At 39.5% G+C, this 27,868-nt stretch overlaps 1 protein-coding gene and 1 pseudogene across 1 annotated transcript; both read left to right on the top strand.

The window, feature by feature from the left end:
* Positions 1–18,550: 18,550 nt before the first annotated feature.
* Positions 18,551–23,896, top strand: LOC108435909 (haptoglobin). The gene is made up of 4 exons (XM_017712045.2): positions 18,551–18,673; positions 19,878–19,963; positions 22,048–22,319; positions 23,279–23,896. The coding sequence occupies exons 1-4, from the start codon at positions 18,666–18,668 to the stop codon at positions 23,837–23,839; spliced, it is 927 nt and encodes a 308-aa protein (XP_017567534.1). The 5' UTR covers positions 18,551–18,665; the 3' UTR covers positions 23,840–23,896.
* A 191-nt stretch (positions 23,897–24,087) lies between these two features.
* LOC119265254 lies at positions 24,088–24,955 on the top strand (annotated as a pseudogene).
* Positions 24,956–27,868: the final 2,913 nt, after the last annotated feature.

The following is a 27,868-nucleotide window of genomic DNA, read 5'->3' as shown; positions in this document are numbered from 1 at the left end:
GCAATGAGTAGGGAGTAATTTACTGTGATTTTACAGATTTGATTTGATGTCTTATTTTTTCCAAAGAAAAGCTTTGGCTTTGTAAATAAAAAGAAGTACTCCCTTTTTTAGAACAAGCAGCCTCATAACGACCAAGTTATCTTATCACTCTGATGCCATAAGGTCCCCACAGAAAGCTAAACACATTGCCTTAAACATACACATTAAACACACATTCATTCCATATTACTCTCTGCCCCTGTGCCCTTGTGAATCAGAGTGGGTGTCGGCCAGCATGAGCACTGAGCTGCAGGCTCCTTAAATGCGGGTCATTTCCCTGCTGACAGAACCGCTGCCCATGAGGATTTTATTCAGGCATTCCCTCGCTACACTAAACATTGCCTCTACTCAGCATGTGAGCACTACACATCACCCTACACTGTAACGGTGTGGATATGATATGGACGATTCCCTACCTCAGTGCCTCTCATGCTGCTACTATGAAGTCATTTTTCAGCCTTCTGACATGCAAAGCTGCTAGAGGAGCATCCCACCACACTGTTCAGAGCCGAAATTCAACTACTTTGAGTTTTCTAAAGGTCATGTGATAAATTATGCAAAATGTGTTGAACTTGGTTTTTTTTGCAATTAATTGTACCTCACAGAAAGCTTCTTTCATGTGTTCAGCACATATTTGTGCAAATAAACGAAAAAGGCCTTTTTTAATAGCCTTACTTGTTCCCATGGGTGCTGATAATTCTGGAAGGTGCTGTAGGAAAGCACCTTAAAGACCCAGCGAACCTACATCGATCAGGCATAACATTATGACCACCTCCTTGTTTCTATGCTGATTGTCCATTTTAACAGCTCCACTTACTTTATAGGTGCATTTTGTAGTTCTACAATTACAGACTGTAGTCCATCTGTTTCTCTGCATACTTTGTTAGCCCCCTTTTACCCTGTTCTTCAGGGTAAAAGTAAGTGTAAGTATTATTGCTACTGAGAGCTGATTGGTTGGCATTACTGCTACTGAGAGCTGATTTGTTAGCATTACTGCTACTGAATGTTGATTGGTTGGCATTACTACTATCAAGTGGTTGGTAAACGGATCAGCTCATTGGCTGAAGAGGTTCATACTCACTGACGTCATGAACATACATAAGGCACTATAAACTAAAACTGGAGTTAAAAATGCTCAAAAATATAACAGCAGTGTTAAAATGTTTAATGATGTTCTGAGTTCATGAAATGAATTTATAAAAAGTTGACTTGAGCCAATGCAAAGTACAATGAAAAACATGTTGCAAACACATAGACACGATGCAAGTTGAGAAAACACTATGATCAACATGACTACATCTAAGCTACATTTCAAATACGAGCTGGAATTGCAGAAAACACATGCAACTACAGAAACACTGCAAAGCCAGTCACAACACAATGGAAGTGAGTCACAAAACAATGGAAGTGAGCCACAACATAATGGAAGTGAGCCACAACACAATGGAAGTGAGCCACAACACAATGGAAGTGAGCCACAACACAATGGAAATGGACACTAAAGCTTCCCAATTCCCATTATGATACAATGATAGTGATCTGCGCAAATAAAAGTTAACTTACTTTTACCAGTGAATATTTATGTTGCATTGAATTTAAAAAATTTAATGGCTCGACCCCCCTTTGAGTGTCCTATGGAAAAATTTCTATTGTATTGTCATTTTTTTTCTGGAATTGCATGTCTTGCAATGCATTTGTAAAATTCTTTAAACTCTTTAAAATGTGTTTTCTGGGTGTGCAGCTTATTTTTATTTTGCAATGCTTTGGATCTGTTTGTGGGCCACCATATTAAAGTCATGCTTTAAGTATTTTATTGACAATGACAGATGTAACTCTGACCTGGTCACGTCAAGACTTGGCCAGACTCACCCAAGAAGGTGCCTGATACCATTCATGTACATTTATTCACAGAAGGAAAAAGATTCTAATCCATTTCTGGATCTGCATCAGTAAAATGTATTTGTGGAGGCTTTTACAATGAACTAGGAAAATGCCCTAATATATAAGGACTGCATCATCAACTGTGTTATGGACAACTTATGAATACATTAAGTTCTCTCCAAAGTAAGCACTCAACGTCACAACATCCTGGATGGTTAAAACCCATAAACACGCTTTAGACCCTTCACTTCTCGTAGCTCTTAGTCGGGAAACAAAAGGATTTGCAGATGTATAAATTATTTTCATGATTCATCATGGTTTGGGCACATTCCCACTTTGTATGCATTTGTTTTCATGCCATTCATAATATAATGTATATATATATATATACATATATATATACATTATATTATGAATGGCATGAAAACAAATGCATTTGCTAAACAGTGCAGCACTCTGAAAGATAGCAATGTTCACAAAGCACCTACTGTACAATACCCATGTTTACACAACCTTTTCTGACTTTTTTGCCCTGTTTACTCTGTATTGCATCATGCTGTGTCTGGGTAAATGTGGATGTGCTGTATAATGTGATTTTGTATGGCTGTTGTACCTGGATTTGTAGCAAGCAGTTCAAAAGCATTTACCCACACATCTGCGCTCTCTGATACTTTCCTTGCTGTAGGGAAAGTTATCCAGACACAACTTAATCACTGTTAAGCACCTATACACAAACCCAATTCTAAAAGAAGATGGGAGAGTGTGTGCAATGCAAATAAAAAACAGAATGATTTGTTAGTCCATTGTGACCTGTCTTTAAATGAAAGTACTGCCAAAACAAGATATTTAATGTTTTATTGTGTCAACCTTATTGTTTTTTTGTAAAAAAAAAACAAACAAACAAAAAACCTATTAATTCTTAAATTGATGCCTGAAACACATTCCAAAAAGTTGCCATAGGGGCAATTTCAGACTACAAATGTTATTAAATGTTCAGAAGACATTTTAAAATAGGTGATGCAATCATGCATGGGTAAAAAAGGGCCATCCAAAAAAGGTCTAGAGCAGGAGTGTCAAACTCAACCAGTAAAGGGGCCATATTAAAAGTCCCATCAAATCCGTGGGTCACAGAAAAAAAATGATTTCATTTTTAATTAATGTTGTGCTGTAACCGTAATTGGCCAAAGTTTATTCAAATTATGCAAAAACATCAGCAAATACAGACATTTGTAGTAGACTTTGAAATATTGCATGGACCCAGGAACTCAGTCGTTTAAACCCACGTGTTTGCCTGAACTAGACACCTGACATCCTCCTGTGCTGTTCATTAAGTTCATTAAGACCTGGGCGCAGTTTCTGAGCTGCTGAGCTGATCTTAAGTGTTTATATTGGTTGAACTGCAGCTGAGATATATTTTGTGTATATGACTGGAGTGCAACTGTGTAGAATTGAAGTGTAACCGCTGTCCTATAGACTGTTGTTGGGGAAGGGGAGTCGGAGCACATTTTGTTGCAGTGCATGCTGGGGACTGTAGCACAATGTATTATTAATATTAATAGAATATTAAAAGAACTCTAGAATATTCTAGACATGAGTAATCTGAGAGCACCTTTAATGCTGAAATATATATATATATATATATATATATATATATATATATATATATATAATCCTTGTTTTTATGCTCGTTGTCCACTTTATCAGTTCCACTTACTATATACAGTATCTCAAAGAAGTGAATGCACCCATTACATTTTTGCAAATATTTTATTCTATCTTTTCATGGAACAACACTATAGAAATGAAATGTGGATATAGTTTAAAGTAGTCAGTGAACAGCTTGTACAGCAGTATAGGTTTACTGTCCTCTGAAAATGACTCAACACACAGCCATTAATGTCTAAACAGCTTGCAACACAAGTGAGTCCACCTGACAGTGAACATGTACAAATTGTGCCCAATTGTGTAGTGTGAATCACAGGTGTGAATGGGGAGCAGGGCTGTTAAATTTGGTGATTTGGGTACAATTTGCTGGATATTCAACATAGCACCTGATGGCAAAGAACTCTCTGTGGATTTGAGAAATAGAATTGTTGCTCTCCACAAAGATGGCCTAGGCTATAAGAAGATTGCTAACACCCTGAAACTGAGCTATAGAACAGTGGCCAAGGTCATACAGTGGTTTTCCAGGACAGGTTCCACTCGGAACAGGCCTTGCCAGGGTCAACCAGAAAAGTTGAGTCCACGTGTTCAGCGTCATATCTAGTGGTTGGCTTCAACAAATAGATGCATGAGTGCTGCCAGCATTGGTGCAGAGGTTGAAGAAATAGGAGGTCAGCCTGTCAGTGCTCAGACCATAGACCATAAACCCAACTGAGCACCTGTGGGACATCCTCAAGTGGAAAGTGGAGGAACACAAGGTGTCTAACATCCACCAGCTCTGTGATGTCATCATGGAGGAATGGAAGAGGATTCCAGTAGCAACCTGTGCAGCTCTGGTGAATTCCATGCCCAAGAGGGTTAAGGTAGTACTAGATAATAATGGTGGTCACACAAAATATTGACACCTTGAGCACAATTTGGACATGTTTACTGTGAGGTGTATTCACTTGTGTTGCCAGTTATTTAGACATTAATGGCTATGTGTCGAATTATTTTCAGAGGACAGTAAATCTCTACTGCTATATAAGCTTTCTATAGTGTTGTTCCATGAAAAGATATAACATATTTGCAGAAATGTGAGGGGTGTACTCACTTTTGTGAGATACTGTAGGTGCACTTTGTAGTTCTACAATTACAGGCTGTAGTCCATCTGTTTCTCTGCATTCTTTGTTAGTCACCTTTTACCCTGTCTTTCAGTGATCAGGACCCCCATGGACCCTCACAGAGCAGGTACTTTTTGGGTGGTGGATCATTCTCAGCACTGCAGTAACACTGATGTGGTGGTGGTGTGTTAATGTGTGTTGTGCTGGTACGAGTAGATCAGACACAGCAGTACTGCTGGAGTTTTTGAACACTATCAGAGATGATAACTCATCTGGTGCCGCACAGTTCATGTTGGTCATCCTCTAGTCCTTCATCAGTGGTCTCAGGTGCTGCCCACAGGATGCTGTTGACCGGATATTTTTGTTTGGTGGATAATTCTCAGTACAGCAGTGACGCTGAGGTGTCACAGAATTAACTAATCACTGCTATCTGTTAAACCAGACCACCTTAACTCAATTCAAACCCGCACTAGATCACACCCCAGCATGCTATACCGCAGAGGGAATCCCCCGGGGCCTTCCAGGCCTTCAGAGAAGGCTTACTGATTCCTGGAAACTAAAGAACATGTCTGTAATTTCAACTCTTTTTTTATTTAATTATCATGCTCATTGAGGATGTAATGTAACAAAGCCAAAAATGGAGGTTTTCATTTCGTTGGTGTCACAAACTACATTTTAATAGACTAGGAACAAGAATGTAAGTCACACATTCATCACACATTAGTTTTTTTTTTTTTAAATGGCAGTAGAAATGTTTAACAGCTTAAATGACCAGGGCCCACCGGCAGGCTCAAAGCTTTATTACACACTGAATAAAGAGCCTTAGTATGTCATAATCCTGTGATTTTAAGGGGTCTCACCTGATACACAAAAGAATTTTCATGATTAATCATAAACGTTCATGATTCAAACTACATTTCCCGATTTACTGCATACAAATAACTCGGCAGCTTGTATCCTGGAAATGATTCTAGAAAAAAAATTACCATCTTTGGTAACATTTTCAGAAAAGTTCAAACACTCTTTTCTAAACCAAAGTGGGTAGCTGGAAAGTACCCAGCAGTTGAGAGTAATCCTACCAACTGCTTTCTCCACACCAGCTCATATGAAGTATTGTGCTATATAGAGGTGAATGGACCACATCACAAACATGCAGGGGTGGGTAAAGTAGTCTAAAGACTTTCTCAGGTAAAAGTAATGCTACTTAACTGAAGTAATCACTGAAACAGAAATAGGAGAATAGTAGAAAAGTGCTTTTTGCTAAGTCACTCCTAAAACCTGTCCTAGATGCTCCATATTTTTGTGTTGTGGGTGTGAAAGATGTGAACCATCTGGGAGTCCCTGAGGACCAGTTTGGGAAGCAATGATTTAGCAAAAAGCACTTGAGTGGGTGTAAAAAGTATCAGGTGACAAAATACCATGTTGAGTTCTCTATGGAACTGCAAGGAAAAGGAGATTCTTTTGATCCAATGAAATTTAACAGAATGAAATTTATCCCAGAAACAGAAAGAAGAATGAAATACAAATGGCTGACATATCAATTACTTTTCTTACTAATATTTGAATATGCTTAAAAGTATTACAATTTCAGATCTGTTCTCTCTAAAGTCAGCTGGTGTATTATTAATTGTTGTTTGAGCAGTGTCTTTGCATACTTCTGCAGGTTCACATTCAAGGTTTTTTACACTGGTCAGTTCATGGTCTCATCAATAACCCTAAGGCCACCACCGTAGACATTGAGGTTTCCCCTTTCAGGCTTTACGGATACCTTAGTATAGTCTGATTGGAATACGTCTCCACACAAAGGGTTTACCATCAGTCTGATGTTAAGTGTTTTTTTATGTGAAATATTTCTGATTTTATTAAACATTACATCAACCAACCTATAGTTTACCCATGGTTAAAGTGTCCGAATACTTTTTAGGCCACTGTGTATTTGAGCATAGACACCTAATGAGCTTATTTCAACTTAAAAAATTACAGACTGCCAAAGCAAATGTGAGCCAGTGGCAAGAGTATTAGGGCTAATGAGATTGAGTCATGTGCATTCAGATCTCCACAGGAGAGGAAGTCGGGAATGAATATTCAACTAGTCTGTAAAAAACCCCATGCTGTTCATGTTTACAAGCAAAACAGAGGGGATTTGATATGCAGCCGTTTCCTGTGTGTAGTGACACAGCATAACCTGATTTTCACCGACAGCTGGAGAACTGAGAAACACTGCTTAAACGTAACATAAGCTGCGACGCTGCTGGGAACCAGCTCCCATTGCTCCATATGTTGGTGAGAAGCATGGCAGCAGGTCTTGTTACTAGCACACTTTCATCTTGTTAACAATCAGTTCATTTTATCATGATATCAAGGCCAGGAATGGTGGAGCATGCAGTCAGAGCAATCTGCTGACAAAGTGATTTAAAAACACTATTAATTAAAAATGCAAAAAACCACAACATATCGCAAACAGAGGAAGAACGTTAGGGGCCAAGTCATTCCCCAGTAGGGAGGTCGTGTTCGGAGTACTGCTGGAGGACAGATGATCCACTTCCATCTCTAATACACCTGTGGGCCGGAACAGACCACAGCCCCGTCATCGACACTTTACTAAGAAACCATGCAGTCTGGCCGTCTCAATCGCTCTGAACGCTATGCTAATGAGTGTGGTCACTTCCTCACTGAGCAAGTACCTATTTATGTTACACCCAGCTGATGTGCAATTGAGGTAAATCGCTTTAAAGGCAGCCTCTAACCTCTTGAGTCCCTAGCTTAGTTATTAATTATGAATTAATAAATTAAACCAAGACAGTTATTGCCAAGGAAAAACTGCATACAGTAGTTTGCAAAAGTCATAAACAACACTTCATATCTTTCACACTCAAAATCCCATGACAGGCCCTGGTCATTTAAGGGGTTCATTTCCATTCAAAATGACCATTAAGTACAAATGATCAATTTTTCAGAAAGTTTGAAGAAATATGGGGTCCTAACAGCTGTGCAAGTCCTGGTAGAAAAAACTGTCACCATCTGATGAACAGTACTTGAAGCTTTCATCTTTTGAGAGACAAGAGAAAATTAAGCTGCTTCAGATCTGAAAACATCCACAGGTGTTTCTGTCCATCCTTCCACTGTGAGAAGACGACTCAGCGCTATGGGTCTGAAAAGATGTGTAGCAGCCAAGAAGCCCTTACTGAGAAAAAGAAATAGATAAATAGAGAAATAGAGAGTGTGGACGAAACCAGTCCTGCGTGTTCGTTGATGCAAAATAAATGAGACGAGTAGATCAGACTGAAGTGAAACAAACAGTTTTATTACAGAATTCTGGAGAGGTTACAAACAGAGAACATGCATCATGTATCTCCCAAGTAAGCTCTGACCCCTTCTCATCTGACTCCCTTTTTATAGTCGCATGACCGCTCCTTCCTTACCCCAGCCTCCAATGTGTGCGTTAGGCCATCTCACTAATCCACATCATAAAAGTTTAAGGGTGCGCTCGAGACGTGAGTGCGTCTACAAGGTCAGCTTAAGGTATTCCCTGTGTTTACCAACTCCCCCTGTTTTCCAGACAATGGCTCTGCTTATCTGACCAGATGAACCACATGTGTGGTGTGCTAATCCCAGGGTCTACTACTATTAGCTTCGAGGTATTTCCTGTTATCTGACATCTTTGTGTATTCCACCGTTAGTCAGCACACAGCCTTATGTGCTGACTCTTAGCTCTTAGAATTGTACAATATGACCATTAAGCTTTCAATGCTAAACATAATACATCTTAAAAGAGTAATATGAACAATACTAAGGCTAATAATTCCACAAGAGATAAATAGAAATAGAGAGAAGTTTAGCATCGGTGCTGTTCTGTACTAAAGTTAGCAAAAACAGAAAATTAAACTGAAGGCTAAATCAGATCATGCAGTCATGCAAGCATAGAAGCTACTCTGCGTAAACCATTATTGCTAAGCAATGACTTGATAAAGCACTGTTGTGACCCCGAAGGTATGATTCCGTTCTCTTCTGAACCGGTCCACAGAATGTTGGAGATGAGAAATGGAGGTTGGCCAAGCTGTGAGGTCAAACCTGCTCAAGATAAAGCTTCACACTCATGTTCTCTACGTCTCATTTTATTTGTATTAATAAACCGTGGGCGGGATAGAAAGGACCTGTGCTCTTTAACCCATGCATGAGAACATATGGCAGTAATGCAGAGTGGCTGGAGGCCATGCGATGTTTCAGTGGTAGTATGACACACAGTGAGTATGATGGACCCACGCAGGTGTTATGTAACACTTTTCTGCACAAAGAGTGGAGTGGCTGCAAGACATCAGCAGTATTATACATCCTCATAGCCCCACATCACTATTCAGTACATTCTGTCAGCCCACAAACCGCTCCAGAGTTATGAATGAGCCCATCTGAAGTGCAAGCTGTGAACGTGAACTCAAATCCACTGACTGACACATTAGTACTAGAAGCTTATTTTGGTGCAGTGGTGGAAGATTACAACCCTAATTCCACTGAAGTTGGGACGTTGTGTAAAACATAAATAAAAACAGAATACGATGATTTGCAAATCCTTTTCAATCTATATTCAATTGAATACACTACAAAGAAAAGATATTTAATGTTCAAACGGATAAACTTTGTTTTTTGCAAATATTCACTCATTTTGAATTTGATGCCTGAAACACGTTCCAAAGAAGTTGGGACAGGGGTAACAAAAGACTGGGAAAGTTGAGGAATGCTCAAAAAACACCTGTTTGGAACATTCCACAGGTGAACAGGTTAATTGGAAACAGGTGAGTGTCATGATTGGGTATAAACGGAGCATCCCTGAAAGTCTCAGGCGTTGACAAGCAAGGATGGGGCGAGGTTCACCACTTTGTGAACAACATTGTTGAGAACAATGTTTCTCAACGTGCCAATGTGCCCCTGTCCCAACTTCAGATCTGAAGTTAATGATGCCTTCACATGTGCAAGTTACCCATGCCATGGGCACTAACACACCCCCAGACCATCAGAGATGCTGGCCTCATGTGGACTCATCAGACCACAGGACACTTTTCCACTTTGCGTCAGTCCATCTCAGATGAGCTCGGGCCCAGAGAAGCTGGCGGCGTTTCTGGGTGTTGTTGATATATGGCTTTCGCTTTGCATGGCAGAGTTTTAACTTCTGCTTGTAGATGGAGTGACGAACTGTGTTCACTGACAATGGTTTTCTGAAGTGTTCCTGAGCCCATGTGGTAATATCTGTTACAGAATGATGACGGTTTTTAAACGCAGTGCTGCCTGAGGGATCAAAGGTCACAGGCATTCAATGTTGGTTTTCTGCCTTGCCGCTTACTTGCAGAGAATTTCTCTAGATTCTCTGAATCTTTTGATGATATTATGGACTGTAGATGATGAAATCCCTAAATTCATTGCAACTTCACGTTGAGAATCTTAAACTGTTGGACTATTTGCTCACACAGTTGTTCACAAAGTGATGAACCTCACCCCATGCTTACTGGTGAACGACTGAGCCCTTTAGGGATGCTCCCTTTATACCCAACATGACACTTACCTGTTTCCAATTAACCTGCTCACCTGTGGAATGTTCCAAACAGGTGTTTTTTTTAGTATTCCTCAACTTTCCCAGTCTTTTGTTGCCCCTGTCCCAAATTCTTCGGAACTTGTTGAAGCATCAAATTCAAAATGAGTGAATATTTGCAAAAATCAATAAAGTTTATCTGTTTGAATATTAATCTTGTCTTTGTAGTGTATTCAATTGAACATAGGTTGAAAAGGATTTGCAAATCATCGTATTCTGTTTTTATTTATGTTTTACACAACGTCCAAACTTCATTGGAATTGGGGTTGTAGATAGATAGATAGATACTTTCTTGATCCCTAAGGAAATTTAACAGCCAGTAGCAATCACAGAACACAGGACAGAAACAATAGTAAGGGTGTAAACAATATAACAAAGAATAAATATAAAAAACTCCTATCTACAAATAGAAAAATACAACAATCTGGTATAAAATCTATAACCTGAGATGAAAGAGGCAGTGCAACTAGATATGTTCAGATATGCACAGGTAACGGCATATAATAACAATACTGACTAGATATGTGCAGATATGTATAGGGAGAGGTGTATAATAACAAAACTGACTAAATATGTGCAGATATGTACAGGTAACGTCGTATAATGACAATACTGACTAAATATGTGCAGATATGTACAGGTAACGTCGTATAATGACAATACTGACTAAATATGTGCAGATATGTACAGGTAACGTCGTATAATGACAATACTGACTAAATATGCGCAGATATGTACAGGTAACGTCATATAATGACAGCTCTGTGACAGCAACCTGCCACTAAACATGCTCCTCCTGTCCAAGATGGTGTGCAGCGGGTGGCCATCATCCTCCATGATGGAGAGCAGTTTGTGCAGAGTCCTTCTCTCGGTCACCTAGACCACAGAGTCCAGTTCCACGCCGACCACTGACGCCGCTCGCCTAACCAGCTTTTTGCAAAGCAAAATGTCAACCACATGAGCTGTTTCAGATAAAAACCCTTCACGATGCAGGCTATAGTCAGTAGCAAATTAGCCTCAAAAGTGCTACATTCAAAAATTATGTCTGAAAATGCCCAGCAAGAACAGATTATTAAAATATCCAGTGTTAGATAAAACTAATAGATCACAGACTAATAAAGACAACGTTAAAAGCCTTTCACTTGCCATTAGGAAGACATGGTTGAAGACAAAGCTGAAATGTGGGCCTGTTGTAAAAACAAAATGCAGACCACTGTTTTGGAGGTGTTCTGGTCTTTAGCCTTACAGCTCGAGGCATAAAGGCATACTATCAAACAGGCCAACCACACAGCATTTTCACTCAACTGACCTTGAAGAGAATGAATGAACGTTCAATGAGTTCCGCTCAGCCTTATTGAGAAACACCTCCTCTCACTTGCAAATGCTTTTTCCACAGCAACACCAAGAGCATAATGAAAGCTTCATTTCCTCAATCTTGGCAAACAAAACATATATAGATGTGCATAATTGTGTACATAACACAGTAGAGGGAAGCATTGCCACTAACATGTTTCACTGTTTTTAGCAGATTTCATGAAGCAAAAATAACATTAATTTCTTCTGTGTTTACATAACTGGCGTATTTAACAGGATCTCCACCCTCAGGTACACAGAACTTGGTAGGCTGGCTCAGCTCGATCATCTGCATTTATTGGGTTTATTATCTAGCAATCAGATTTCCCAGTAACAGAGGACCACTTTGGATTAGAGTGATTCATGTTATAAAAGACATAGGCTTGCTGGAGAGGCTGCACAGCCCTCAGTTTGCATCAACTGAGCCAATAACATTAGAACTCATTACAAAGCAGCTCCAGCGTTCATTGAAAAAGCACCCCCTTGTTCTCTGTGGAGAAGCGTATATGGTCAAGGCTATGCACTTCGTTCTTCCAATTGCCCACATCACTGTAAATGTTGGACCATGCAGTGAGTTGGCTTGTGTTGCTAGGAGATAGTTGCCACCTTTCTCCGTTTTTTTTCTCCGACTTTTGCCTATGGGTATCATGCTGGGCTTTGAGGGTTGCAGGTTTGTATTGTAACACATTGATGATACCCGGTTCATACATGCAGCACAGAAGAATATGTGCTAAAAAATAATATTTAGCCATAGCTCACACACTGGAGCATCACAGTTGAAAGCTCCTTCCCAACTACTGCAATAAATCAAATAAACATGAACCACAGGACACACTTCAATGTTTAAATGTTGAGGTGCCCCATTACCTAATGCAATAGCAAGCTAACAGAACAATCACAGTATATTTGGGTCATTAGTCCTTTTGGAGTGAGAATCCAGGTGAATAAATTTTTTTTAAATATCAATTTCTAAAGACACTGGTGTTCTATGAATATGGTGTAACACCAGTGACGGTGGCATCAGTGACATTCTGGGTAAAACTGAGGATTTTGTAAATTGGCTGACTTGTTGGTGGTCAGGCGACTTTGAGCAACTATTTAAAACCAGTAATAAAAATGATATATGGTGTTTTTTTTTTTTTTTTTTAAATTACCCAGCCATTCGCTATATTACCCAGAAATATAGTGAGCAAAGGTGAACTTGCCTTCTCAGGCCTTGAGATGCTTTCTCTCTTATGAGCCTTGACCCAAGGAAGCAGTTTAATAGAGCTGAAAATACTGTGTTAAAATGTGACATGAGAGTCCTGATAACAACAGTGACCACAATCTATGTGACAAATTAATTTTGTAAGTAAAATGCATATTTTTCAAATGTAACATAACATTAATGATATAAAAAGTAAACATGAATCTGTTTCATACAAATTCCTCAGTTAAATCTCTTGACCCCTTTTTTAAAATGAAACTATTTTTTTCAAATGTTGAAAACTGGTTTTGCTTCAAGCTGTTTTACAGATGCGGAGCATGAAACAGGATAAAAAAAGAAAAATCAGAGAATCAAAGGGAAAGTATTTAATCGTAGGTCAACTGTGTAAATGTACATTCAGACTTTTGGAGCTGTGCCTCATATTTTAAGCATCTTTTTGGCCATCTTTTGCAAACTTTGTGACATGGTTTCCCCTCCAAATGGAGAATTTAACAGCAACCCATTAACAGCAAAATTGCAACATTGAACATTGCCAATACAACATGATAAGATTCAAGTTCAGATTGGACTAGATGTAAACCCCATCTTAGCCAAATCATAATTTTCCTAAGGAGTTTTTTGGTGATGCTATTGTTGTTGGGTCCACAGAAGTTAAAAGTAATCAGCTTATTTTCAGTTACCAGTAAAACGGTGTGGAGGCAAAAATAAAGGGCTTAGCCCCACATGCTCATTTATATCAGCCACCAATGTGAACATTAAAATTTCTGCATTATTTAATTGTTAAAATATGCCCAATGTTGTTCAGATTGCTTTAATGTGAAATGCAACCTAATCAGAATTGTTCATGGCAGTAGTGATAATAAGAAGTCTTGAAGGGGTCAAACATGGGGTCATAACGAGAACCATAAAACCATGAATTGTGTAATGGAAGCATAGGTAAAAACTCCCAATGTTTATGAAGACATTTTAATTCACTGTTATTTTACAGCAACAAAATCACTCATATTGCCCTCACATTGACCACTGCCTGTGCTACTGCCTTTGTGACTACAACTGATGAAAGTTCACTCCTCTTTCTCATCTCTCTGCTTTCATTAGCTCTCCAAAATGGACCACACCTACATTACAGGCCTTAGAATCATCCCTAGCATTATTTATTTATTCAGTACATCTGGTGTGTTGTGACATCACATCATAAATGTTTGATATATTAATGGGGGCTGATTTTACAGGACTAAATGTTTCATGCATCATAGCAGTACATGCATGCGTTCATGTTAAGAGTGAGAGGCAACCAGTTTAATGTTTGAGAGGGTACAGGACTGTAAAATGCTCAGGAACTACTATCTTAGATAATTCGCAACAAAATTAAGTGAATTTTAATATTAAAATGAATTATACATGAATCCCCTATTATAACGTTCAAGTTTAAACTTATCATTGAAAATTATATCATGTATCTTAAAATCTGCTCTCTCAAAAAACATAAAGGTGCCTTTGCAAGGTAACATTCACTTGCATGCAAAAGTTTTGGCACACCTCATCAAATGACATTGATTTTGTAAGTGAAAATAAACACATCAGAATAAAAAAACAACTTTACAGAGAACTGTAGAGTTGAATACAGAGCTACTGTTTACTTGCAGAATTGAACATAATGTGGGAAAAATAAAGCATGCAACGTGGCTTGTGCAATACTTATGGCACCCACTGTGCGCTAAATGTTTGCAGAAAACTGCATATTTCATTTCCCTTTAAAGGATGTGTTAACATATTGTCAATAAGGAAATCAACAAAATGTGGAATTTGACCATCAGTGTTCAAACATTTGCATGAGCCTGTAGAAGAACCTTTCATTTGATTTTCGCAACTGAGATGTGTGAGTGTGAACAACCCATATGAACTTTAGAGAACATCCGCATAAGCTTATGGTTCTAAGGAGAACCCTTAACCCCTTAAATAGCCAGGGTCCACTGGCAGGCCTAAAGTTTTATTACACACCTCTAGAACTTAAGAATAGCCCAGACATCCCTGAAGTTACCGAATAATAAACTTTAGTATATAATAAGCCTTATAATAAGGGGTTTTAAGGGGTTAAACTGGTATAGAGACTTTACATTATCAGATCCTTTAAAAGGTTTTACACAAATTTCTATTTTCAACTCGGTTCTTTAAAAAAACAAAAGTGCTTCTTCTGTAGCTTCTCTCAAAGAACACTTTGTAGAACCTTTTTTTCTTTAAAGAGTGTAATAAACTTATCACATTGATAGAGAAACATTTGCCAGAGTGATAGGAAGCAGTTTATTTGAACATGGTATATGTACTGAACATATAGTGAGATGTTCATTATTCACAGAGCCCTGTGAGTAATATCCATTACGGGATGGACAGGTGGACTTTGCTCTAGAACATTTCCATTGCAGCTGGAAGTAGCTGGACCTGTCATAGTTGTTGACACAGACTTATTGACAAATACCTCATTGCGTATTTGCAGCCTTCACCCTACACAATTTATCTTCTAAATAAACATGGACATTTATAGCATTATACATAACTGTAGTATGCTGCAAAACCTTCAGTTGTTAGTAAAACATACAACAAGGTGCGTCTAAAGATCTGTAAAATGTTTCTACGCTCATTGTCCATTTTATCAGCTCCACTTACTACATAGGTGCACTTTGTAGTTCTAGTTACAGACTGTAGTCCATCTGTTTCTCTGATACTTTGTTAGCCCCCTTTTACCCGGTTCTTCAGTGGTCATGACCCCCACTGGACCAGCACAGAGCAGGTATTATTTTGGTGGTGGGTCATTCTCAGCACTGCAGTGATACTGGTGTGTTAGAGTGTGTTGCGTTTGTACGAGTGGATTAGACAAAGCAGTACTGCCGGAGTTTTTAAACACTCAATGTCCACTCTATTACTATCACTCCGCACCTGCATTGTTGGTCCACCCTGTAGATGTAAAGCTCATCTTTTGCTACACAGTTTGTTTTGGTCATCCTCTAGCCCTTCGTTGGTGGTAACAGGACACTGTCCACAGGACACTGTTGACTGGATATTTTTGGTTGGTGGACTGTTCTCAGTCCATCAGTGGCACTGGGGTGTTTAAAAACTACAGCTGCACTGGTGTGTCTGATCCACTCGTACCAGCACAACACACACTAACACACCACCACCAGGTCAGTGTCACCGTAGTGCTGAGAATGATCCACCACTAAGTACCTGCACAGAGTACCTGCTCTGTGTGGTGGTCCTGTGGGGGTCCTGACCCCTGAAGAACAGGGTAAAAGGGGGCTAACAAAGTATGCAGAGAAACAGATGAACTACAGTCTGTAATTGTAGAACTACAAATTGCACCTATATAGTAAGTGGAGCTGATAAGACAAGCATAGAATGAGCATAAAAACATAATGTTATGCTTGATGTATATTTTGTTAAATCATTTTAGTTTATGCAAGAATGCAAACATCTTACAATAAGAGTACATAGAATACCATAAATACATCAAACTATGCATGATAAACCATTAATTTATTCATGTAATGTATCAAGAGTCATCACGAGTATGCATAAAGTTACCATGTATGCCTTAATGCAGGATATGAATGAATGCAATAATTAAGGTGCCAATATCATAATATTACAGGAGTTATTCATTGTGCTCATGCAGGTCTTTGTGATAAAGACCTATATGATGGAAAGACTGAATAGTGACATATTTATATATTTAATATATAGATATATTTTATAAACATTTATGTAACAGAAAATGCAGCTGATACCTTAAGCTATTTAGCATCTCCACTCTTTATTCTTATTATTACTTCTATTCTTCTCAGATGACCTGCTTTCAGTTTTTCAAAACATTTGCAGCAATATTTTCACACCTGCAAAGTCCAGTCTTAGAAGTTCCTTGTACTTTCTTAGATCCATGTTATTGCAATTCCGAATTTAATATCAGAATTCCATAAAACCTTTCTGCACATCTCAGGTGCCCAGTTTCGCTAATGAAAATTGTCTATTTTTCTCAGTAAGGGCTTCTTTACATCCTTTACAGAAACACCTGTGGATGTTTTCAGATCTGAGCTTGAGTTTTCTCCTCTCTCTCAAAGATGAAAGCTTCACATACTGTTTATATGATGGCTTTGGTGGTCTACCAAATCATTTGTTAGAAATCCTATTTTATCTTGCTTGCTTTTCCCTTGACATCCCCCTTTATTGTGCAAGTAGATTACCTCATATCTAAAAAAATCTCCTTTAGCCATTTTAGATGCACATAAAGAACCTGTGAGGCAGCTGAGGTGTGTATGTGTAGTTGCTTGTATGAAAGTTAGTGGGTCTTTGAAAATAACAATGGGAACATAACATCACTGACTCCTTTTAGCTTTTGTTGGGAACAGCTGTAACTGGTAGCTTTTACTATACTACGCTATACTTAGCATTAGAGTCTTTTCTGAAGTCTGAAATATATATTTCTTGCTTGATTTTTTTTGGCAATGAAAAATGAACGATGCCATAAAGGAAAACTGGTTTGACATTGGAATATTTGAATAAGGAGAATTTGATGCATAGAATTGACATACCCTGAACCTCAAACACTGTCGCGTCCTCCTTCAAATACAAATACTGTATTTGCAAAAGAGAAACATGCGATTTCCCGTATCCTACACAATCTCTGTCAGGCCTTCAAAGTTTGTGGCCCTCAAAGTAAAGTGGTAAAACATTCCTATATTAGCAAAGCTAAAACATGGCCTGTGTGTGAAATGTTTCATTTTTATGTTTTGTTTTATTCCACTATGTAAATCTCAGCAAATAAATAGAACCTGTGCTATACAGTTTGCAGATCTATAACATATTTAAGTGTGTTCCCTGTGAAGGACATGTTAACTTATTTTCACTTCTAATCAACAAGGCATGTAACTGGACAGAGGATATTCAAACTTTTGCATTTTTCTGGAAAGCCTTAACACAGAACATACACCACCATTTCACTGAAGTGCACTAAATCATTTGTATCATTGTCAGTTCCTTGAAACATCAAAAATTACACATTGTGCTTGCGAACATTATGCATACTCGTTAAATTTAAGGCATATTGTGCTGACGACTGTTATGCATTTTTCACAATAAGGCCATTACTCAACCCTGGTACTTATGTACTTTGAGTGCTCTTTGTGCCACCAGCTGAGATTGATTGAGCCATGGGGAGCATGCACCAACACACACACACACACACACACACACACACACACACACACACACACACACACACACATACACATACACACTCACACATTTGGTTCTGTGGATTGTGGGGACGTGACATAGACTTCAACTCATTACCTGGAGACTTAGCCAGACCTTAACCATAAATACTGCTACCCTAACTCTAATGCCAACCTTAACCTTACCCTAACCTTAAAACAAGTCTTCACCTTAAAATTTTATGATTTACCACAAGTCAGTCCCTACAAGTAAGAAAGGTCCCCACAACATGAGTGTATACATGGCATAAAGCTGACACACACACACACACACACACACACACACACACACACACACACACACACAGCTACGTGCCTTTGTGAGTGGTAACTGACAAACTCACTCTCCAAGGCTGCTTGTTTGGCTCAATTCCCCAAAGTGGAACATGTCCAAAGACCAGGCTGTACCAGCCTGGAGCTTCCCTGATTGTGAAATTTGGGCATCTACAGCCTGTGGTTTTCGGGAATAGAGGGAGTGAATTAGGTATAAATATATAACGCTGCAGGCTTGAGCATCAAATTCTGCTGCCATCCACAGCACAGCAAGAACCTCTGGCCAGAAGAAAAGTTCCATCATGAAGTGGTAAGTTCCCACTATTCTTCTTTATCTTACTGTGCTTCAGTCAGGAACTGCTGTCTGATCAAAACCTCATAGCTCCATTTTTAAGAACATTCATGATGTAAAGACTAACAGAAATGGTCCATAATTACTTGGGAAAGAATCTTAGTTATATTAATTTCAAGCTACACTATATAAGACTTATGTTATTATTGAAATAAATATCACTACTGATATTAAAGCCAGAAATAATCCTTTAAAATTCACAAGTGTTGGATTTTTCCCTAAAGACTTCAGGTCAGTGTATTTCAGACCACATCATGCATCTTTACCCATCAACGTCTCACACACACAGACAAAAAAAAAAGGTCCGGCTTGATGTTTAGGTCTCAAATGCAAAATATTCACTATTTTGATTTAACTAAGATATGATGACAATTTATAATTCACGTAGATCCTTGGAAGATCAACAAGTTCTCATTGAAAGCTTTTTCAATGCACTCGCAATCATCAGATTCATCTCCTCGGCGAAGGGGTCTGAAGTACAAATGATGTTCCAAAATGTTCTTCTGCAAATGTTCTTCCACCAGAGAAGTTTTGTGTAGTGTAGCTTCAGATTCAGATTCAGATTCAGATTCCTTTATTGATCCCAGGGGGAAATTGCAGTTGTTACAGTTGCAGCCATTTTTGTAAAAAATAAACACTTTACTAATAATTTAAGACAATATATAGAATTTACAGTATGTAAATTCTTCACATTCTTCAGTGCGCTTATTCATCTCAGAGGTATGAGGATTTTTTATGAGAACTACAAAATACGAGAAAACTAGAAATCACATGAATTCTTACGGCAAATGAGCCTTCAAATAAAGATAACACTACTAGATTGTATTTACCAATGTACACAATACATACTTATCACTCTTTGTAACTAGAGACTTTAGGGTAGTATTAAGGAGGCTATTCAACGTGTTTTTAAGACCAAAACTGAAAGTTACCTCACTAGAGGTCAGCCAGGGTCATCATCTACTTTGCAACTTTTCCACTGGTGAAAAGAAACCTTGAATCATTCAAAAGCATTGCAAATGAGCTCCTGTGAGCTCCAGACATACACCAGATATTACAGACCAGAGAAAAGCACTGGCCTTAAATAAACCAGAGTCTGTTACTGTTGTACTTTCTTTAAGATCTGCTAGGTGGACTGCTAATGTGATCTTGTTCTCCACAGGTTATCTGCAACAGTATTCCTCTTGGGTCTAATCATCTGTCTATCAGAAACTCTTTCAATGGACAGGATCAAAGAGCACTTTCCAGGTAACAAATAGCCTCCAGAAAGCAATGTTCACATGTAATGTCCTGCTGCAATTCCCTGGAAGGCCATGGCTGTGAAAAGTAAGAAACTGTTTGAGGTTAGATGAAGTATCACTGGTAGAAGGTTCTGCACATTTTGAGCTGTTATGCGTAGCCCAGGAGGTTTTCCTATGTTTCTGGCCTCAGTATCAGTTTCATGAGAAGCCTCCAAGCACTGAGCAGTGTCAGAAATCAATACAGACTCAGGCAAAGGAATAGCAACCATCAGGAAAGCCAGAGGTGAAGTTAATCCATTTTCAATTCAGTATTTCCATACCTTCCAGCACTTTCTCTCTGAGAAAAATTTAAAAATGCAATTTCACAGGATCACACTGGCTAGTCATTCTTATAAATTTCACAATGGTTGCTCTGACAAATGAAAGAAGAATCTTTGAAGGCTAGCCATGCGTATATGATGATTTCATTTATTTATTTATTTTCGTTTCTACTAGACTTTCTTAGTTTGGTTCAGATGATGATTCAGTATACATTAGCATGGCATGAGACAATTTACTGATTTACTGTTTGACGCCTCTCAGCCAATCGTAATCATCTCTAAGCCTTCCTTCCACTGTAAGCGAAGGAAAAATTATGACAGAACCTCTTAGAACAAACCTGCAGTGAGAACGATGATGGCAGCAAATTAGCCAGAATTATTAGGCTAAGAAACGGTGAGAAAGTGTTACTGAGGAGCACATAATGCAGTTAATTCTTGAAACTTTTCAGATTAAACTGTGTAAGACCACATTAACAGCTCAAAACTCTTCAAAACAGGCAGAATTTTGCTGCTAAACTTTGACTTTGCATCTCTTAATACAATGTCTAATGATAACATTACAGAAAACTGTCCTCAGCATCTCCATTGCTCTGACTAGCACCAGTGTTAGCCTTAGCATTAACTCATCTGGGCAGTTTCTGTGGCTTAAGCTTCCTTAACAATAAGCAGTTAAAAAAGTAAACAAAATGTTTCAAATGTATTCCTCTATAAGCTAAAATGTCCTTTGCAGTACAGAATATTCTAGTCAGTTAGCGCAAGTGTTACAGATGCTACTAGGTAGCCTGAACTGAAACAGTCGATTATCAATAAGGTCATAAAAATCAATAAGTTAAAAGAAAATATTATGAATAGTCATAAAAGAAAAAAACAGTAGCAGTGATAAAGTTATACATTTTTTAAGTGTGACTAAAGCTACAGACTCTGGGTATCAGCCCATCCTGCTAATGATTCAGTCTACAAAGTAGGTGCTGTGCGTGTGAGTTTGAGGTTCTGCTTCACCTTTGAGCTCCAAGCATTAAAAGGAGCAAACCAAGCCATGAATAACAATGAACTCTGACGTGAAAGATACCATTAAAGTGTGTTGTTGTAATTTCATGATTTTTGAAAATTGCTTTTCCTCCAATCCCTATTTTGGTTTAGAAACTGAGAAGTCAAGCGCAGATAAAATCATGTGGTTTTTGCTAACGATAGCATGCACTAGCGTGGTTATGCTAACACTGTTTTGAAGGCCCGACATGTAAAATGAGTATTTCATAATGAAGCAACTTTATTGAGAGTTTCTCACAGATTTCATGTATTTTGGTTTGGAAAGTGGATATTCAGCAAGAATACTTTCGTATTGTATTTGAAACTTTCAAATACAGTTTAGTATGCATTAGCATGGTTATGCTAACACTATCACATGTTTTAGACTATAGTATAATGAAGGGTTCATTCATCAGAATCTCTCCCAGATTCAATCAGGCTGGAAAGTCTATTTGCGATTGAAATTGTGCTTTCAACATTTCACATGGAAGGTCCACGAGCTGCCCTCAAATTATCCAGTGCCCAACTGACAAAGTCAGAACAAGGCAGAACAATCTAGGTAAATGGAGTGCTATTACCATGAACATCAAGAAGACTTCGAATTATTACCAGCAGAGGAAAAGAAGGTTGTGAGATTGTCTCATTTGCCAATAATTCACTTTGTAGTCGTCATGTTTTCCTTCCTTGCTCACAGTACAAACTGTCACATGCATTTGCACTCACTGACCATTAATTCAATCCACAGTGCACAGAGACAGGCGTATGGTTGGAGGATCTCTGGCCAAAACCCACGTTCCCTGGCAGGCCATGGTGTACCTCAGCAAGAATATTCTGGATGGTGGCTTTGCTGGAGGAGCTCTGATCGCACCCCAGTGGATTCTGACTGCGGGCAGAAACCTCTTCGTGAGGAAGACTCGAGAACACACAAAGGGAAAAGAGCCTCTAATTCCAAAAGTCTACCTTGGGATCATCCGAAGTGCCGATGCTGGTCCCTCTACTGAAGTGGAGGTGGAGAAGGTAAATACACGGACAAGCCAATTAACCCTTAGAAATCACCATCACCAATGATAAAAGCATGATGCATATTTTGTTTGGGGACTATTTTGCCATGAATGGATTAAAATGAACAGATTAACAAGATGATTTAGGCTGAAACTTTAACACAAAGACCTAAGCAACATGTTCATTTAATGTAATAACTTTCTGTGAGGGAGCTTTTAGAGGCATTAAACTCTTCAGATGTCTGGTTCCTATCACCACCACTGTGAACAAATCTGAGTCTGTAAGTTTCTCTAGAACAGAGCATTTCACACCAAACCGCTCTAGATGACTTTGCTTACATCTTAACTGTTAAATTATGCTGATATTTTAAAAATATGGCAGCATTCCTCTTTAACAAATCTTTTTGATGGCTTCCAGGAAAAATCTGGAACCACATTTGTTCTTCAGTTTAGCTCACAAGATATGAACTACTTTTTAAAATTCTTATTACTTCTGTTTTCTTGCATCTATTTTTATGATTTGGGTATTTTTCAAGCAAAAACACCGTTACTGCAGAGATTAATTGTTTTAAACAACATGTTCAGGTGCCTTAAGGCTTTACACAGTACTGCAAATAGGACTTTTGCGCTAACATTTGCAGAAAAAAATCTCGAAAAGTTTGTTCCCTGCAGAGGAGGTTTTAACTTCATTTCCCTGAGAAAATCAACAAAACGTGTAACTGGGAGGTGTTCAAATTTATGATTTATTAAAATTCTGGTTTCTTCACAAAACTCGGACTCTCCTGAGTTCATTCCAAATGTTTCACTAAAACAATTCAGTGGTGAAACAGTGTGTGTGCAATTTTTCATCCATTTGCATAAAAATGTTACCCTTAGCTTTTCAAATATTACTCTCATCATGGCTTTTCATCCAACAATTTGCATGGAAATGAAGCCTTGAGTTTCTTCAAAATGTCTTCTTTTTATTCCTTACAGGTATTCCTACACCCAGGCTTCCAGAACACCTCAGACTGGGACAATGACCTTGCCCTGATCCAGCTGAAGAAGCCGGTGACCTTCAACGACAAAGTCTTCCCCATCCCTCTGCCTGAGCACGGAGAGGACCTAGCTGAGAAAGAGGGAGAGAGGGGCATCATTGCCGGATGGGGCTGGGGCGTGCTTTTCACTCCCGCTGAAATACTGAAGTTCCTCCCTCTGCCTGTGGTCAAGTGCCAGGGGGAGTACTCATCTAAGGTCGCAGAAAGCGTTCCAACTGTGGACGAGAACATGTTCTGCACAGGACCCAGCAATTTATTGGAGAACGTTTGCTTTGGAGATGCAGGAGGTGCTCTCGCCTTCCTTGAAACCAAAACCAACAGAGTTTACGCTGCTGGCATCCTTTCATTCGACAAGGCATGCAACGTAGAGCAGAAAGCTGTTTACATGAAGATCTCGGCCTACCTGCCCTGGATCCACAGCGTCATGAGGGGAGATTCAGAGAAGTTTTCTTCTCTCCGTGCCTCACTCATGATGGATATGTATACAAGAAAACCATAGATGAACTGTACAAAATTTGTATTTTTAATGCCAGTAAACTGCTTTTCTCAAGACGTTCTCTGCTTCTGTGTTTGCTTCATCTGTTTGCTTAATCTGTTTTTATTGTATACTAACCATCCATAGACGCTTACAGGCTATTTTCACAGGATTACCTCCTACAGAGAGTGAAGACTACAGTTTAGCTTTCCAACGAAAGCTGGTGGTAAGATTTAAATCCACTGAAGAAGTAAGTACCTCTATCCTCTACTATGGCTGTCTTTACTTGTGTGGATTGTGGCATGTATAGTGATAATCCTCTCTCCACCACCAGTGATAACAATAGTGGTTCAGTTTGTGAGAAGTACTCTGGTGGAGAAGGTGAATCAGTTAGAGGTGCGCACCCGGAGCTTAATCAGGGATACAGAGCAGAGTTCAGTTTTATCTAACCCAGGTGCCTCAAGGAGAGTTAGTGCCCCACCGACTCGGCATTAGAGCCCCCGCAGCAGGGCGAATGGGTGACGTCTCGGCGGCATAGTAACAAAGCTAAAGCTAAAGGTAGCCCACCTGAGCACCACACTCCACCTATTCACGTGTCAAACAGGTTTTCTCCACTCAGTGAAACACCCACCGAGGAGCCTGTCAGAGGTGCTCTGGTTATAGGAAGCTCTATTGTGCGACACGTGAAACTAGCTACTGCTTTAGGGGCACCAGCAGCTAGAGTTATCTGCTTACCAGGAGCCAGGGCGCTGGACATTAGCAGCAGCCTTAAGCTTTTAGCAAAGAATAGATATTTGAGGATAGTGGCTCATGTCGGTGGCAATGATATTTGTATGCGACAGTCTGAAGTCACTAAGAGTAATATTAAATGGGTGGTCAAAATAGAGCATACGATGTCCTATTCCAAGACGACGGGGTGCTGAAGCTTACAGCAGGGTTTGGGCGCTACACTGCTGGATGTCCAAGTGGTGCGCAGAAAATCATGTGGGATTTATAAATAATTGGTCCAAGTTTGAGGGGAAGTCTCGTCTCGTAGGGTGGGATGGTGTTCACCCCACATGGGAGGGTGCCGCTCTGCTATCGTGCAGCATAGCCCATAGTCTGTTAGTTAGTCAGCAGAGCAGGATAGATAGTTGCTGACTGTCCAGAGCCGGGACCAGGCAGCAGACAAACAGGCTAAACCGACTGTCTGCTCACTGCATTGAGACGTCACCCAGGTATAACTATATCGAGACGGTTTCCCTGCCCTGAATTACACACAAACTTAGAAAGTCTCCATCAGTTTGTTTAAATAACTTAATATAAAAATATCAGATCCAGTGTCTAACTGCAGCATCTCTGAACTAAGGTTAGGTTTGTTTAATATAAGATCACTCAACTCTAAGGCTCTCATTGTAAATGACACAATAATTTATCATAAAATTGATGTATTATGTCTCACAGAAATATGGATTAAACCTGATGAATATTTCCCTGTAGGTTATAGTTACATACACAGCCTTACCTGGCAAAGGAGGTGGTGTCATTTACAAAAATTCATTAGACATAATTGAAAGTGAGACTGTGTTTCTGATTTCTTTTGAAATTCTTTTCATAAACATAACCAATCCTACCACAAATAATAGTGTACTTAACCTAATTAGTATTCATAGGCCACCAGGACCTTATTCGGAATTCTTAAAGGAATTCAGTGACTTTGTTGCAGACCTAGCAGCGAGTGCGGAGAAAGTAATAATTGCAGGAGATTTTAATACTCACTTTGAGAACACAGCAGATCCATGAAAAAGGGCATTCATCTATCTTAGACTCTGTCGGCCTTACTCAAAATGTAGTAGGGCCTACACTTTACTGTAACCACACCTTAGATTTGGTGTTGACATACATAATCTAACTGTTCTTCCACAAACTTCAGTAGTTTCAGATCATTGCCTAATTTCATATGAACTAGGTCTTAGTGAAAATGTATATACACACCACCCATATAAAATCATATATATATATTTTCATTACATGAAGCGTTCAATAACGCCAGATACAGCTCAACACTTCACTGAAATCATTCCAGACTTAATCAACCGTAGCTTTTCCTTCAATCAAGAATATTAGACAAAGTTCAACCGATACCCGTAACCTACCCATCATCTGGTTTGGCTGAAACAACGCAAAATGTGGTTATAGAAGAAAGACTGGAAACATTTTGTCCGCTTCAGCAGTCAGAATTACAAAAAAACGATATCTTCCTCAAATCCTCCCTGCTGGGTGTAGTGGCTAGGATTCAGCGCTCTCACCGCCGCGGCCCAGGTTCGATTCCCGGCCAGGGAACAAACGTTTTCATCCAGAATGCGGCAGCACGGCTCGTCTTCAATCTGCCCAAGTTCAGCCACGCCACCCCACTGCTACGCTCCCTTCACTGGCTCCCTGTAGCTGCACGCATCAGATTTAAAACCCTAGTGCTTGCCTACAAAGCCAAAAATGGACCAGCCCCTACCTACTTGATGGCAACGGTGAAATCTCGAACTGTACCACGAGCCCTTCGAGCTTCGAGTACAGCTCGGCTCGACCCGCCATCCTTCAACGCGCGTGGAAGACAAGCGTCGAGAATGTTCTCTGTACTGGCGCCCAGGTGGTGGAATGAACTCCCACTGGCCGTCCGAACAGCAGCGTCTCTTGCCGTCTTCAAACGCAGCCTGAAGACTCATCTCTTTACACAGCGCTTAAACGAGCACTGAATTATACGCTGCACTTATATATATTTTATTGTATTGCACTGTGTATTGTAGCAAATTGTAATTGTATTGCACTGAATGGCACACAGTTCTGTGTTAAGCTCTGTTCCTTTTTCTCTCAGTATCTACAGTGACTTTGTTTCTAGCAGTATCTGAGCTCAGGACTGTCTTTTCTCTAAGCTATTGGTAACTAGCAAAGATACTTTCTCTAGATAGACAAAGCACTTCTTCCAAGTCGCTCTGGAAATGTAAATGTAAATGTAAATTCTGCAACATGCACACTTGACATGATTCCAACAAACCTGTTTAAACAAGTACTACCAGCTATAATTAAACCCATTTTAACAATAATTAATTCTTCTCTTAGCCTTGGTCATGTACCCAAACCATTCAAGCTGTGACGTCGCGACAGAAGTCAGATAAATCCAAAAGGGCAAAACCCAACTCGAAGTCGGGGTCCAAGCAGAGATGCCCAAACACAGGTCAGATCGGAGAAGCGAGAGTATAAAGGGTCAGGCAGTAATCTAGATCGGAAAGTACGTAACAGCGGGTCGATAAGTCAGACAGAACCAAAGTAGCCCGCTCAGTGATCGCATGTACACAATACCTCGCAACGTTCAAGTGTTTAGCCTGTGCTTATTACACACTAGCGCTTCAGCAATGTAACCAGGCGCAGGTGCGAGAGTCCGTAGTCCGGGGATTGCGATCTCTGATAGGACCGCCGCCGAGTCATGTGATCCTCCGTAGCATTCTGGGAGTTGGAGTCCGCTAAGATGGAGTCCGAGCGCCCGTGCTCTGTCATGTGATCTCCCAGAGCGCCCTGGGAGATTGAGTCCAGTCCTCCGTCAGAGACGGTCGAAGGCGTGGCACAAACGCAGTGATTAAACCTTTGATAAAGAAGCCAAATCTTGACCCCAGCGAATTGTCAAGCTACAGACCTATTTGCAGCTTATTTTAGAAAAAGCTGTAGCCCAGCAACTCTGTTCCTTTCTGTATAAGAACAACATAAATGAAAAATTCCAATCTGGTTTTAGGCCCCACCAAAGCACAGAGACGGCTCTAGTTAAGATAACAAACAATCTTCTTCTCTCCTCTGGTCAAGGCCACATATCTCTACTGGTACTACTCTTTCTAAGTGCAGCTTTTGACACTATAGATCACTATTCTCTTGGAATACAAAACATGGTTGGAATTAGAGGAATAGCGTTATCCTGGTTCACATCCTACCTCCCTGACCGGTTCATACAATTAAATAATGTATCATCTAATTATACAAAAGTGAAATATGGAGTTCCACAAGGGTCTGTTTTAGGTCCTCTGTTATTCA

The sequence above is a fragment of the Pygocentrus nattereri genome, chromosome 15, assembly GCF_015220715.1.
Source record: "Pygocentrus nattereri isolate fPygNat1 chromosome 15, fPygNat1.pri, whole genome shotgun sequence".
In the NCBI taxonomy this organism is placed as follows: Eukaryota; Metazoa; Chordata; class Actinopteri; order Characiformes; family Serrasalmidae; genus Pygocentrus; species Pygocentrus nattereri.
This window is presented reverse-complemented; position numbering and strand designations above follow the sequence as displayed.

What these genes read in the sequence shown, in the direction of transcription:
- LOC108435909 (XM_017712045.2), top strand. An exon ending in GATCAAAGAGCACTTTCCAG is followed by an intron (nt 19,964 to 22,047) that starts GTAACAAATAGC and finishes TTCAATCCACAG; the next exon opens with TGCACAGAGACAGGCGTATG. An exon ending in CTGAAGTGGAGGTGGAGAAG is followed by an intron (nt 22,320 to 23,278) that starts GTAAATACACGG and finishes TATTCCTTACAG; the next exon opens with GTATTCCTACACCCAGGCTT.